The following is a 12,651-nucleotide window of genomic DNA, read 5'->3' on the forward strand; positions in this document are numbered from 1 at the left end:
AAATACTTGAAACTTTGAAAATAATCTTTTTTTAATATAACAATTAATGTCCGATGGCCCATTGACTTGAAAAAATATTCTATACATATGAAAGTGGCAGTGGGCGGGGGTACCCGTTGGGCGGGGCTACCCGACTCTTCCCTATATGTATTTATTTTGAGTAGAAATTTTAAAATTATTACGAAAAAAATGAGGAAAAAAATCAGTCGAAGAAAGAAAAAAGTTCATTATATCCAACTTTCTGACTTTTTTGGTTCACTATATCCACAAAAAATAACATTATACGTGTATAGCAAGGCACGGGACCGAACATTTCGTTCACTATATCCGGGAGTTCACTATAAACCGTGTTAACTATAGCGGGGTTTGACTGTAGTATATCTAAATTTCATTAAGCTTTCCTCGAAGTTACTAGTGATTTTCATCGTTATTACACTCATTCTATAATTTCTAGTGACTCGAAAATACTTTAGTTTCTTACTTGCGTAAATATTAGTTTGCGATATAAATACTAATTATGCATGTTAAGAGTGATCGTTACGAATTACTTTGCATTAATAATTATATATTTCACTAAAAAATTTTGATAGAAATATTTTTAGTTCATGTTATTGATTTACAAATGTTTGGATAACCATAGTTTTTATTTAAAGTTTTTCAATGCAGCGTGCAAAATAAATAATAATAGTAATTTTTACAAGAAAATCTTAGGTTACTTTAGGGGAAAGAGGCAACTTTTATTGAAACTGTTTTCTATAAATTATATTGTCAAATATATTCGTATGTTCCCGTAAATTTTAGTGATTTTTTTTTACCTGTTTTGAAGATTGTTTTCATTAACTGCTAGCGAAAAAAGAAAAGTAAAGAAAAAAATTCTACGAAAAAAATATGACTGTTATAAACACTTTAACCATTTTGACTTTGAGGATTTTACTTTGAAGTATTTTTTCAAGAGATAATTTTTCAGAAAAATATTTTTTATATAAATAACTACTTTTATCAGACACAATTTTTTTCTTTAAGGGATTTGGCTTTCATCAATAATATCCGATTAGGTGAAGTATTGGCTTAAAGAAATGCCGAGTAATTGCCCTTGAATATAAAGTTAAATAAAAAATAACATTGATAGGGGATACCGTACGATAGCTCTTTACCTTAAAAGTTACCCTCACGAGTGTCGGGCAATGATTTTTTCCCATAAAAGAATACCAGGCAACAGATTTTCTCCATAAAAAATATATATATATAAAAGGAATACCGGATAATGATCTATTTATCCCTGCTGGTTTATATAATAATGAATATAGTTATCATTAATGATGTATGGAGATAACTAAATTTTTTCCTTTCTTACTAAATAAAATGAAATGAAATATTACCTATTTGTTGCTCCAAGAAATTACTTTTAACAATTATCAATAAATCGTAATCATACTTCATAAACATGTAGACTAATAATATTTCATGCTTTGTAAGTTTATCATTACTTATCCTATAGAATATCTAGACAATGTATGAAATGCTTATTAATTTCATACTTTGCCCAGTTCTGGGATTTCATACATTTCGGGTAGCATATGTTCTTAAAGTGATTGATGTAGTTAGAAAATTTGCTTTAAAACATAACTTAAATTCTTTTTTAAAATACTTAAATCACTTCTTTTAATTATTCTAGTTCTTGAAGTTTTAAAGTGAAAATAAATAAATTTTCACTGTATAGAAAATTTGTCAAATTACCATGATATTAAGCTAGAAAAAATGAAATAATAAAATACAATGAATGAATTTAATAAAATACGCAATTAAATACATATACCATAACATGTTTTAGGTACCCGTTTTTTTTAAAACCAATTTCGTCTAAAAAATTGTTTTTCTGTATATTTTTTTTATATAAAATTATAAATTTTTATCTTTCAAAAACCGTTTGAGTTTTGTTTCTATATTAAATAGAGCGGAAGTTATGATGATTTAAAAAATCATTTATTTTGGCTACTAACTGAAAAAGGTGCCTTTTTGGCCCTCTCCTGAAAGCTAATTTTTTGGCTGTTTTCTTTCATTTTAAATATGATACCTCACATTATTTTAGTTCAAATTATTTGAAATTTCGCATGAAAATTTTTATACACATGTCTAAGGAACAGACTACGGTCTAATCGATTAAACTATTATTTAATATTTTGCAGCTAAATAAAAATAACTAATAGCAATTGTTGATCCTTTTTTACTAAATAAATTTTGATATTTACTGTAAAATATCTAAATCGTAATAATATATCTAATACGTATTATTCTATTCCCTAAGTTGAGTTTTTTTGAGTACTATAAAGCAAAAATAATGAAAAAATAATAAATTTCAGCAAAGCTGTGTGATTTTGAAAAGAGGTCAATTTTCGGTTTTTTGACCAGTTCCTCCTCCCATATTTTCTAAAAAAAATTTTATTCATATTTTTTTTTTGTGTAATATTTTAGTTTAAAATACCCCCATAACTCCAAATAAAAAAAATTTAAATTAAAAATTTTAAAATGTTGTGTCCGAAAGTTTTAGGGTACCTTAATTGGTTGAAGTGATGAAGAAATGGTTATGTATAACTCATACGGAAACCAGAAATTGCAAAACCGTTATTTCAATAAATTTCCAATTAATGTTTCTTCCTTATAATAACATTAGGAAGAGAATATTAATTTTTTGACAGATCACTTACAGTACATTCATTAATAAAATGTTATCATCAGTTTGAGGTAAAGATAATTTTTGGCACTCAATAATTTTTCGTGACTGTGCGAAATCTTTTAATAACTGTTCCAAAAAATGTTGTCTATTGTTCAGGGTTTTTACTGTAAGTACTAGGTATTCTTTTTCATTGTTGAAACTTAGTTACATTAAGCATCGTCGTGATGCCATAAAATATAAACTGACATCATTAAGATTATATATCTTGAAATGTTTCAAGAAATTATTTTTAGAAAAGTGATTTTTTACATTACTATTTATAAAAAAGTTCTTTTTATTCTTTATTTTTATTTATTTTATTTTAAAATAAAGCTTTTTTATTAAAAATAAATCACTTTTCCTTGGTCAGAGAGCTGTCATCAAGTCAGAAAAGCCCCGGTTTCGAATCCCGGATAAGGTCATGGATGTTCTTTCCTTTTTTTCCCTTTGTGCTACCTGTCTTTCTTACTGTGAAAGTAACGTTGGCCCACCTACTATGGTGCCCATGACGGAGTGGTCAACAAATCTACTCATTTTGATACACAAATGTATAAAATCAATATCCGGATAGAAGAAAAAAATTCTTTTTGTAATATTATAGTATAGTCACACAATTGCATAATATATTATCCCTAATAAATCGTAACAGGATTTCTGTGTCTGATGTCAAGTTTTAATCAAAATTTATCATGAAGATTAAAGTTTTATCATAAATGTTAATCTCAAGTAAAATTTATTTAGAGATATTGTCTTCAGTTCAAATCTAGTAAAATTTTCTCCACTTTCTGACATAAAGCATATACCACGCACAAAATTTAAAAGAAAGCAATAATAAAATAAAACTTAAAAAATAAAATGTTTTAAAGTGAAATTAAAAAGAAAATTTTCTTTTAAAAACTTAAACCAAAAACCGTAATTTATATTACTTTTATAATTACAAACTCATAATAAGCTTTTATCACCGCTAAAAATTCTCACACGTTTGTTAAAAGTGATGCGCCTGACACTGTTTGTTTTACGTGTGAATGGAATTAGTCCTTTATCTTTTATTCTCTTTTAAGAACTACGTTTTTAAAAGAGAATAATTAGAAAAAAAGCATAATTCCTTTTTTTTAAATCGAATTTCCATGTTTCAAAAAAATTTTAAATTTTAAACTATTATTTTATTGTTTCCTTAGAATATCATGTTTATAAATAACTTATTATATGGTGGTTGGCTTTATATGATCAACTCATTAAAACTATCGAATTCTGAACGAGTAACAGTTATTTTATGTAAAACATTTGTTCAATTCGTAACACTGATTTTCAGTAAAATACTAGTTTTAGTCGTACCTGTGATTTTATATAGTACTTGTTTTATTCATGTATATGATTTTACGCAATATGCTTGTAACAATTTTAAGGTTTTTAACAAATAATACTCTTTTTCAGTGTCTGCGTTGTATCAAGAGAGCAGACCTCACATGATAAAATATCTGTTCTTCATGCCCATTCTTACCGTTCTCATTTTTGTTCCCCTGGGACATCTCTTGATTGAACTGCACAAACGAAGACGAACACAAGAAGAAGAAAAGGCATCAAGTTGTGATGTATGGATGAATGGTTTCGAAGCGGCTTTCCGATCTATGTTAAAATACAGCGTTCCAATTACCATAGCAACTTTATCTGGCATTATTTTGAATTTCATTTTCCATTCACATATGCACGCAGCTCTACATAAACCTCTCGAAGTATGTAACAAATTTTGAATTATTTATGCTTTAAAAACCATGTAGAAGTAAATTTTTGATAATGAGGGTTTCTTGTCTTAAATTTAAAAAAAAAATCGATTTTTTATTGCATATTTCGAAACCTTCTAATAAGGAGTGCATGTGGGTGAAACCATTTTGTTCGGAAACTATTTGATATAGTTGAAAAATGCGATCACTGGACTGGCCGTTTCAGATCTTCAAAGTCTCAAGAAAGGCGCAGGAGGCAACCAGGCTTTCATACGAAGACCTGCCAAATGGCAATTTACTGGAAAGATATGTTGGTGCGAACAGGAAAAACAACAACAAATCACCAAATTCGCTTTTTCGGACAGTTTCTCTATGGCACCTATTCCAATTAAGACGTGGCTCAAAATTGCAAATTATGATCTTAATGATGTCTCATGGAGATTACCAGAATCATGGATGTCATGGGTATTCGAATTGGCTGCACGACTTTCGAGTTTTGCAAATTAGCAACAAAATTCGCTTTGCACCACCTTTCTTCCTCCAGCAAAGAAGCCATATCTGCCAGTGCACGCCAACGAAATGTATGATCTCGAGGAAGGCGTGCTGTATGGGGATTCGATCGATGGTAAGCCATTTTACACCAAAGAAAAACGTTATAAAAACTTCAAGCGTGATTTCTCAAAAATCGTGTTTCTTTTCCTGGGCGTTTGGATTGCAGAAAAACTATTCCATCGTTTTTGAGGTTGGTCTCGATATTTGAAGAGAAGTGATGTGGTCATGGTTAAAATCAACAGAAATCAAACATTTTCCAAAATTTCGATTTTTCTATTTACGTTTAAATCCAGAGAAAATCCGTTTTTCGTAATCTTTTTTTCAAATGGCCACCATTTAGTAAAAAAAAAAGAGTTTTTCAGAATTTTTTTGGTTTTAACCACAAGTACTGTACATTCATGCATAACCTTCAATTTTCGGTTTCGTTCGTCTCAGGTTATACAGTATGGAGATTGAGCTACTCCCGTCCACCAGTGCACAACGTGAACTGATATATCTGTTATTTTTATAGGTTAGTTTATAATTATATCGAAGGGAAAATATTGAAATATAGCGGAAAGGGGATGAATGAAACCATGAAATCATAATATAACGCATTTTTTCATTTTATAGAAAAATAGTGTTGAAAATGAGACTTAAATCGGATCTCTAGACCAGAAAACCCCCTTAATTCCAAGTTTATTTTTGGAGTATCAATACGGTTTTAGTCTTATCAATCCACATTTGTAATTAAGATTATTTTCATTTAAAAAAGTAAATTTTTGAAGTAGATTTTGATCAGCAATCAACAATATACCCCTGAATTAAAGCAAGCAATGTAAATTTTGTAAATTATATAAATTACTAGCGTTAGTGGTACTAGCGATAGATTTTGATTGCTGAATTCGCTATTAAAGAGACACGGGGACTTAAAAGCGAAAAGTTAAATTTTTTAATTCAAACTGATGCGGAAATTCCTTATTAAATTTTAATTGCTTTGCTGAATTTTTAAATATATAACAGCTTAAGGAAATTTTTATTGATGAGTCATACAAAAGTTTATAAAATTACGTAACATTACAAAAATACAGAAATAGATGATGTTTTGTCAATAGCCTTAGTGTTCTAAATAAATAGCTATATTGTTAGCTGAATAATTAGAAAATAATAGCTAAATAATTAGCTATAATGTCTCATTTGAACGGAAATTTATAATTTATGGCTTACAATAATAAAGTGTAATAACGCTCATTTAGATGTTTTCAGAAAATGAGAAGAAAAAAAACTAGGAGATTAAATTATTAAGTTTGCATGAATTCGCATAAATATATTTTCGTGGAAAGATGAAATAAAGATTTTATTACATAATTTTTAATTACAAATTTATGTGTTGTTCTACTTAGAAAAAAATTGCCTTTAAAAAAACTATGAATCATAAAGCATGAAAACTGATTTGATAATAAAATTATGAGTCACTTAATGGAAAAAAAAGGAATAAAATTTATTAAATTTTTAATAGCTACAGCAAATTTTGTTTAGTGATTTAGTGATGTTCATTTTATTATGGTTTTAGTCTCTTCACAAGGATACAATAAACTTCCTCAAAAAATAATTATAAAATATTAAACAGTAGATTAGATTAATGCTTTAAAATGAATTTATAAGTGATGAATTAATTTTTAATGCAAAAGCCATTTTATACAAGGAACATAAATTAATTCCTTTTAAAATTTAATTAAAGATGATAATGATGTATTCTTTTAGAACTGAATAATGTTTAATGCACATAAAGAAAAAATTTATGAATTCATAAAAATGTTTTAGCAGGATGTCTTATGTTTATTCATTAACTCATAAGGACAGATATAATAGTTAGTAGAATGAGAAATTTGTCATGAATGATTTTATACATGACATTAATTCTGAAATGGTTATTTCATCACTTAAAGATTTAGATATCTTGAATTCTAAATAGGTCATGCAAAAATAATTGCCATCATTTTTCAGATAAAATAATTTATACATTATTAAAATGCACATAATTTTTACATTTCTTCATAACTTAATTTGAACAATTAAAACGAATTCTACTGTCTGTTTTGTGCTTGTTTAAGGATGTGTAGCTGTTAATTTTTTGGTATTAAATTCAATAATAATTAACTATTTTCTTTATTACTACTTTTTTATGACTCTTTTTAATTAAAACTCGCTAACTTTAAAAAATTCTGGTTTATCATATATATGTAGGCTTTAAAAATTTAAGAATAAAACAATAGTAATTAAATTTTTTTATTTATTTTGACTTAATGAGTGTTAGGTTCGATTTGCATGAATGAAACCGGATTTCTTATCAATACTCCATAACGTCTCTTAGTTAGTCCTATAATTATACATTTTGTTGTTTGGATTTTTTTATTTTTCTTATTTTTCTTGTGTTATTATTTTATAATTTAATTCCCCTTAAAAAAACCAATAGTTGTAGTTGATGATTATTTTAACTTTTTGATGCAGAATATGTATTTTTCATAGTTTTTTCAATATTTTGTATTTAAAAGTGAAAAATATTATATTTTGCACCGTAATATTTTATGGTTATGAAATACAGCATGAAACGCCGGTGACTTTTTATAATATTTATAATATTGGCTAATATCGGCTCATTTCCAAACAATAATTTTTCAAATTTGCACTTACTTGAAGTTATTTAGATCTAAACGAAAATATCATTGAAATTTAATTAATTTATGAAATCAATGATTGGTAAATTTTTGAATATGAATGAAAAAGAAAATTTTCAGATTACTTATTTTGGATTTTATGTTTTAGTACAAATATAATTCAGACAGTCTAACAGTTTTGTTAATAACTATTAAATTGTTTTTATGATTAAAAATGCAAAATTATATTTTTACTCGTAATAATAGCGCCAGAAAAAAATTTGAAAAAGGGTTACCGGTGTCCTATCTGCTTCAAAGGGTTGAGATTAGAGGTCATGATAATCAAATAATATTCATATAATAATAATTTAAAAAAAAATCAAATCCATGAGGGAATAAGCATGAATCTATTTCTATTTCCAGATCCTTTTTTTTGAAGTTCTTGTCAGTTTTCTTTCGGGTTTTTACCTGCTCCATTTCATATAGCTCTTTGTTTCTAATATAATAATACTAGGAGGCTTCGCCCCCTGTTCGCCAACCCCCGGAACTGCTTTCGCAGTTCATTTCGGATTGCTTCGCAATCCAATGCTCGCTTTGCTCGCTCATTGGATACGTTCTTAACGTCTAGTTTTTGTATACTTTTTTGAATACTGAAGTTCCGAAAACTTTTCACTGTAGAAAATTCTAAACCTGTACATTTCAATATTAATTTGAAATTGCAAACAGTTCACATATTTTTTTTAATCACACTATTCTAAATTTCAGTTATTGAGAAAAGTAACTGTTGTAAGTTTTGTTTTAAAGTCTTTCCCACCAGAGGGCTAAAGCCATGTGTTGTAAAACAATATGAAATAGTAGTCTGCCACTGAACGCCGGATGTAAAGCATCGGCTTTGTATTTTTAATTCTCTGAAGGGCGCCACTCTATTAATATGGAATTTGTAAAATAAATGTATATATTTTTGATTGTTGATGAAGCCCATCATTTTGTGTTTTCATCAGTGTTCAGAAGCAGAACAACTATAAATTTTTTTATTTTATCACAAAAAAATAAAATGTATACGAAACAGAGAAAAGAGTAAGAAAATGAGTATAGTCATAGAAAAAGTTAAAATTATAATATAGTATTTGTCAGTTAAAACAAAACTTTTTGTTTAAGTCATTGCTAACAATTCAAATTTCTCCGAGGCAATTCTAAAGTATAAATTAAGGTAGTATTGTTAAGTTGAAACACAATATTTTTAGTTTTGATGTCAACAATACAATTCAATTTTTCACAAAAACGATTGTTTCCATTGTTAAGTTCAATGTCAACAATTCAAATTTTTCTGATGCAACTCTTAACTAATATTATTTTTCTAATACTAATATTATTTTTCTAATACTAACTCTAAATATTATTTTTTTATGTACACATTTCTAAATGTCAGTATTCAACCACAAAACAATTTAAAGTCCTCAAATTTAGCATGAAGTTGTAAAATGTAATGAAACAGGGTCATAGCAATAATGAAAGTCGAAGTAAAGTTAGTACTGTAAAATTAAAACAATATTTTTAATCAATGAGCCAAGTTCTTCGAGAAGCAGTTGTAGAAGTAGATTGCTTATTTAAAACTTTTTATCGAATTTCCTAAAGAACACAATTGTTTATTTGGGCATTTGGCAATACAACACTTTTAGAATTGAAGGATTTGTTACGTCAAGCACTCAGGTATCATAATTTTGATCTAGTTGCGCTTCTATGTCATTTTGATTTATGTTGCTAAGTTAACTTTCAAAAAATTCTATGGCTGGCAACAGCATTTTTATTTTTTAAGTTGTTTATTTTTATTTCTTTTAGAATTCATTATTTTTTTTAGCGAAATGTTTTTTAACCTAACAGAATTCTTTGCCGACTGTTTTCTCTATGAATGAAGAAAATAAAGTAAATATTTAACTGTTGTGAAAAGAATCTTTTTTAATTGTACAAAGTACTTCAGCCAAAGTTTGGGAGCCACGTAAGAGAATTATATATATTAGATCAGAAACACATTATTAAGAGGCAGAATGCTTTGGTGTTTTCAAAACAAAGCAAACGTTTGCCACCGGCGGAAAAGAAATACAGCCAAAATTTGGGAGCCACGTAAGAGAATTATATATAATAGATATTTTTGTTGCTGGGATCTCTCCTTTCAAGTTTCGCTTTCACAATTTTTGTTGCTTTATTTATTTTAAGATTCACGCTCCTCACTCATTTTTTTCGGTGGCTACAATTCAACTAAGTCAATCAATCTTGTAGAAAAATCTCCAAATCAAATTTATATTTCCTTGTAATAATAAAATAAACTTTGTAAAATTCCATTTAATAAAATGGTTTATATTTGCATTCCAGCTTTTTCCTGTTTTTTGTTATATCGATGGAAAATAAATTCTTATCATACAGCATCGACACATTTGTGCGCACCAATTATTAATAACTCATAACTTTTTTCTTATTTCTTTATTAATCTTTTGTGTAAATGCAGCAAAATGAATTGAATTTTTTCTTTAAATAAATTTTTCATTTATTTTCTTTTATCAAAATATATTCTGCAACAAATTAACTACATCATTGAATATTCCTGAAATATAACCTTCATAGAAAATATCACCTTTAAGAATCAGAATTTTTTAAAAAGGAAAAGATAAAATTTCAAAGAAAATTATGAATTCAAGATTTATAATTAAAAGGTAACAGGCAAATCAAATGCGGTTCCTAACTTCAGGATGAACGCTTCTTAAAATATTGTGTCTCACTAACCTCTATTTAAGCTTTCATTTGATATTTTGTAACATAGCAACTTAGCCACGAAAATATAAAATAAATTTTATCCGTTAATTACTAGACATCCTTTCTCCCATATCGATTTAGAGGAATTTTGAATTTTTCTTCAATTCTTGTAATATTTTAACTTGATTAAATTTTGTTTACGAGTCGGTCACTTTCTCTTTTTTTGTGCTCCTCACACTATATTTAGATATATTTTCCTTTAGTTACATTAATGCAATATTAGAAAGCACTATTTTTATGGATATAATCGTATGAGCTGATGACAAGATAACTCTTCTTTGTTAATTTTTAAAAATTTCAATTAGTTTCTTTTTAAATTTTGATTTCTAATGTTAATAATTTTAGGCAGTGGCTAATACTGTGCCGGGTATGGTTCTGGCTGTTATAGGCTTCAGTTTTGTCCGGAAAGAAAGATACCTTCTCACTTCCGCGATGGTTGCAGCATGTGTTTTGGTGGTCATCAAGATGTAAGTATTGCATAATTATTTTAATATGTATTCAAATTATGTATAACTGAAAAAAGTAATATTATAATAATTTTTGGTATGAAATTTGGTGAAATTTGAAGATGCATTTAGGTCTTTAACACACCTAATTTTTAAAATACAGAGTAAGAAGTTTTGGTGGCGACTATTTTTGGAGATAAGGCAAATTAAATGTTTTTTACTCTACATTTAGTCACACTTTAATTATTTTTCACTCCATAGTTTAATTTGCTTATTTATTCATGTTTGCTTGTTTGTTTACAGATAACATATATTTTCATGCGCAATAGAATCAATTTATGGCTCCATTGCAGAAACATTTTGTTTAAAAAACAAGCACATTTGTAGTGATATATTAGTACTAATGCTTTCAAATAATAATAATATTTTGCCAATATTAATAATAATATTTTGCTAATGTTTTGCAAATTTTAATTAGTTTTTTAACGGTAATTATAGTTCTGTACTTAAAATTTATTTAGCACCTTAATAGCACCAACTGTACTCCTTAATGTTTTACAATTTACATAGTTTTAACCTAGTCGACAGAATTTTTAACATATTGTCTTCGACAATAGACAACTGACTTGCATATAATTTGTACGGCTTTTTGTGGTACTCTTTCATTATAAAGCTATCTTAGAGGTATTTAACTTTACTTTTATTGTTAAGTTAATTAATAAATGAAAATAAATTAATTTTAAAAATTTATTTTACATGTAAATATTTTTCAGGTAAGCAGATTTTATGAATAGAAATAAGAATTTTTTGAATTGCACATTTCGCTTTCGAGATATGGGAAAAAGAATTCATAATTAAATTGAATAATAAATAATTATTAAATATTTTATTTTTATTTTCTTTCAAATATCTTTTGATAAATACATTTTAAAAGCAGATATAATAATATTTTGACTCATTCAATACTCGTTCTAGATATTTTTTCGAGATTACATTCGTTCGAGATTAGATAATACGATAGATTTTGAAATATGCAAAAAATTATGTTAAGATGTCCATATTTTCCATTAGTTTTATGACTAAACGATATATCTATAAAAATACGAATTTACCAAATCAAAGAATTGAATCTTAAACTTAAGGATTGAATCAAAGAATTGAATCTTAAACTAAATACAATCATCACAAAAGTAAGTTAGGATGTAATCCCCTTACCCATAATTATTTCAGAACTGAGCCGTTTTTCTTGGACACAGGAACTGGTTTATTAAATAGTAGCTCTTTACAGCAAATTAAATAAATAGTGTTGATAGCATTCTAGTAAATGTTCAGAATTACTCATTCTGGTTGCTTAAAAAAAGTTGTTCGAATTTTTCAGGTTTTTAACACCGATAATTCTACATACATTTATAAAACTGCTAGTAGGAGATTCCGTTGCAGCCAGACCTTTATCTGATTTTGGTCTTCTATACGGAATAGTTTCACCTGCTACTGCTATCTTCTTATCTGGGCAAGAATTTCGGAAACCGCTTGCTTCGGTAACTACAATTTATATATTTTATGAACCTGTTGTACATAGATCCATTAAAATTATATATATATGTATATATACTAAAATTATTTTTTTAAAACTCAATATTTTAAGTAATTTTTAAATTTTTTAAAAAATTTGCTCAAATATATAAAGAAAACCATCATTAAAATTAAACTTTTGTGCTGTGTTTTTCAATAATACACAAGTAATGACAAGTGGTATAAAAACATTAAGAAAACCT

The 12,651-nt window shown here is 27.1% G+C and overlaps 1 protein-coding gene across 3 annotated transcripts in view; it reads left to right on the top strand.

The window, feature by feature from the left end:
* Positions 1-12,651, top strand: part of LOC107441690 (lysosomal cholesterol signaling protein) — a 65,199-nt gene that overhangs the window by 31,349 nt on the left and 21,199 nt on the right. For all 3 annotated transcript variants that reach the window (XM_087168166.1, XM_087168165.1, XM_087168167.1), the window contains exons 4-6: positions 4,148-4,446; positions 10,776-10,897; positions 12,255-12,414. In XM_087168166.1, coding sequence (XP_087024292.1) covers positions 4,148-4,446; positions 10,776-10,897; positions 12,255-12,414 — 581 coding nt within the window. The remainder of the gene's footprint in view (positions 1-4,147; positions 4,447-10,775; positions 10,898-12,254; positions 12,415-12,651) is intronic.

Source organism: Parasteatoda tepidariorum, chromosome 7, assembly GCF_982258835.1.
Source record: "Parasteatoda tepidariorum strain Cologne lab strain chromosome 7, Ptep-v5.0, whole genome shotgun sequence".
NCBI lineage: Eukaryota > Metazoa > Arthropoda > Arachnida > Araneae > Theridiidae > Parasteatoda > Parasteatoda tepidariorum.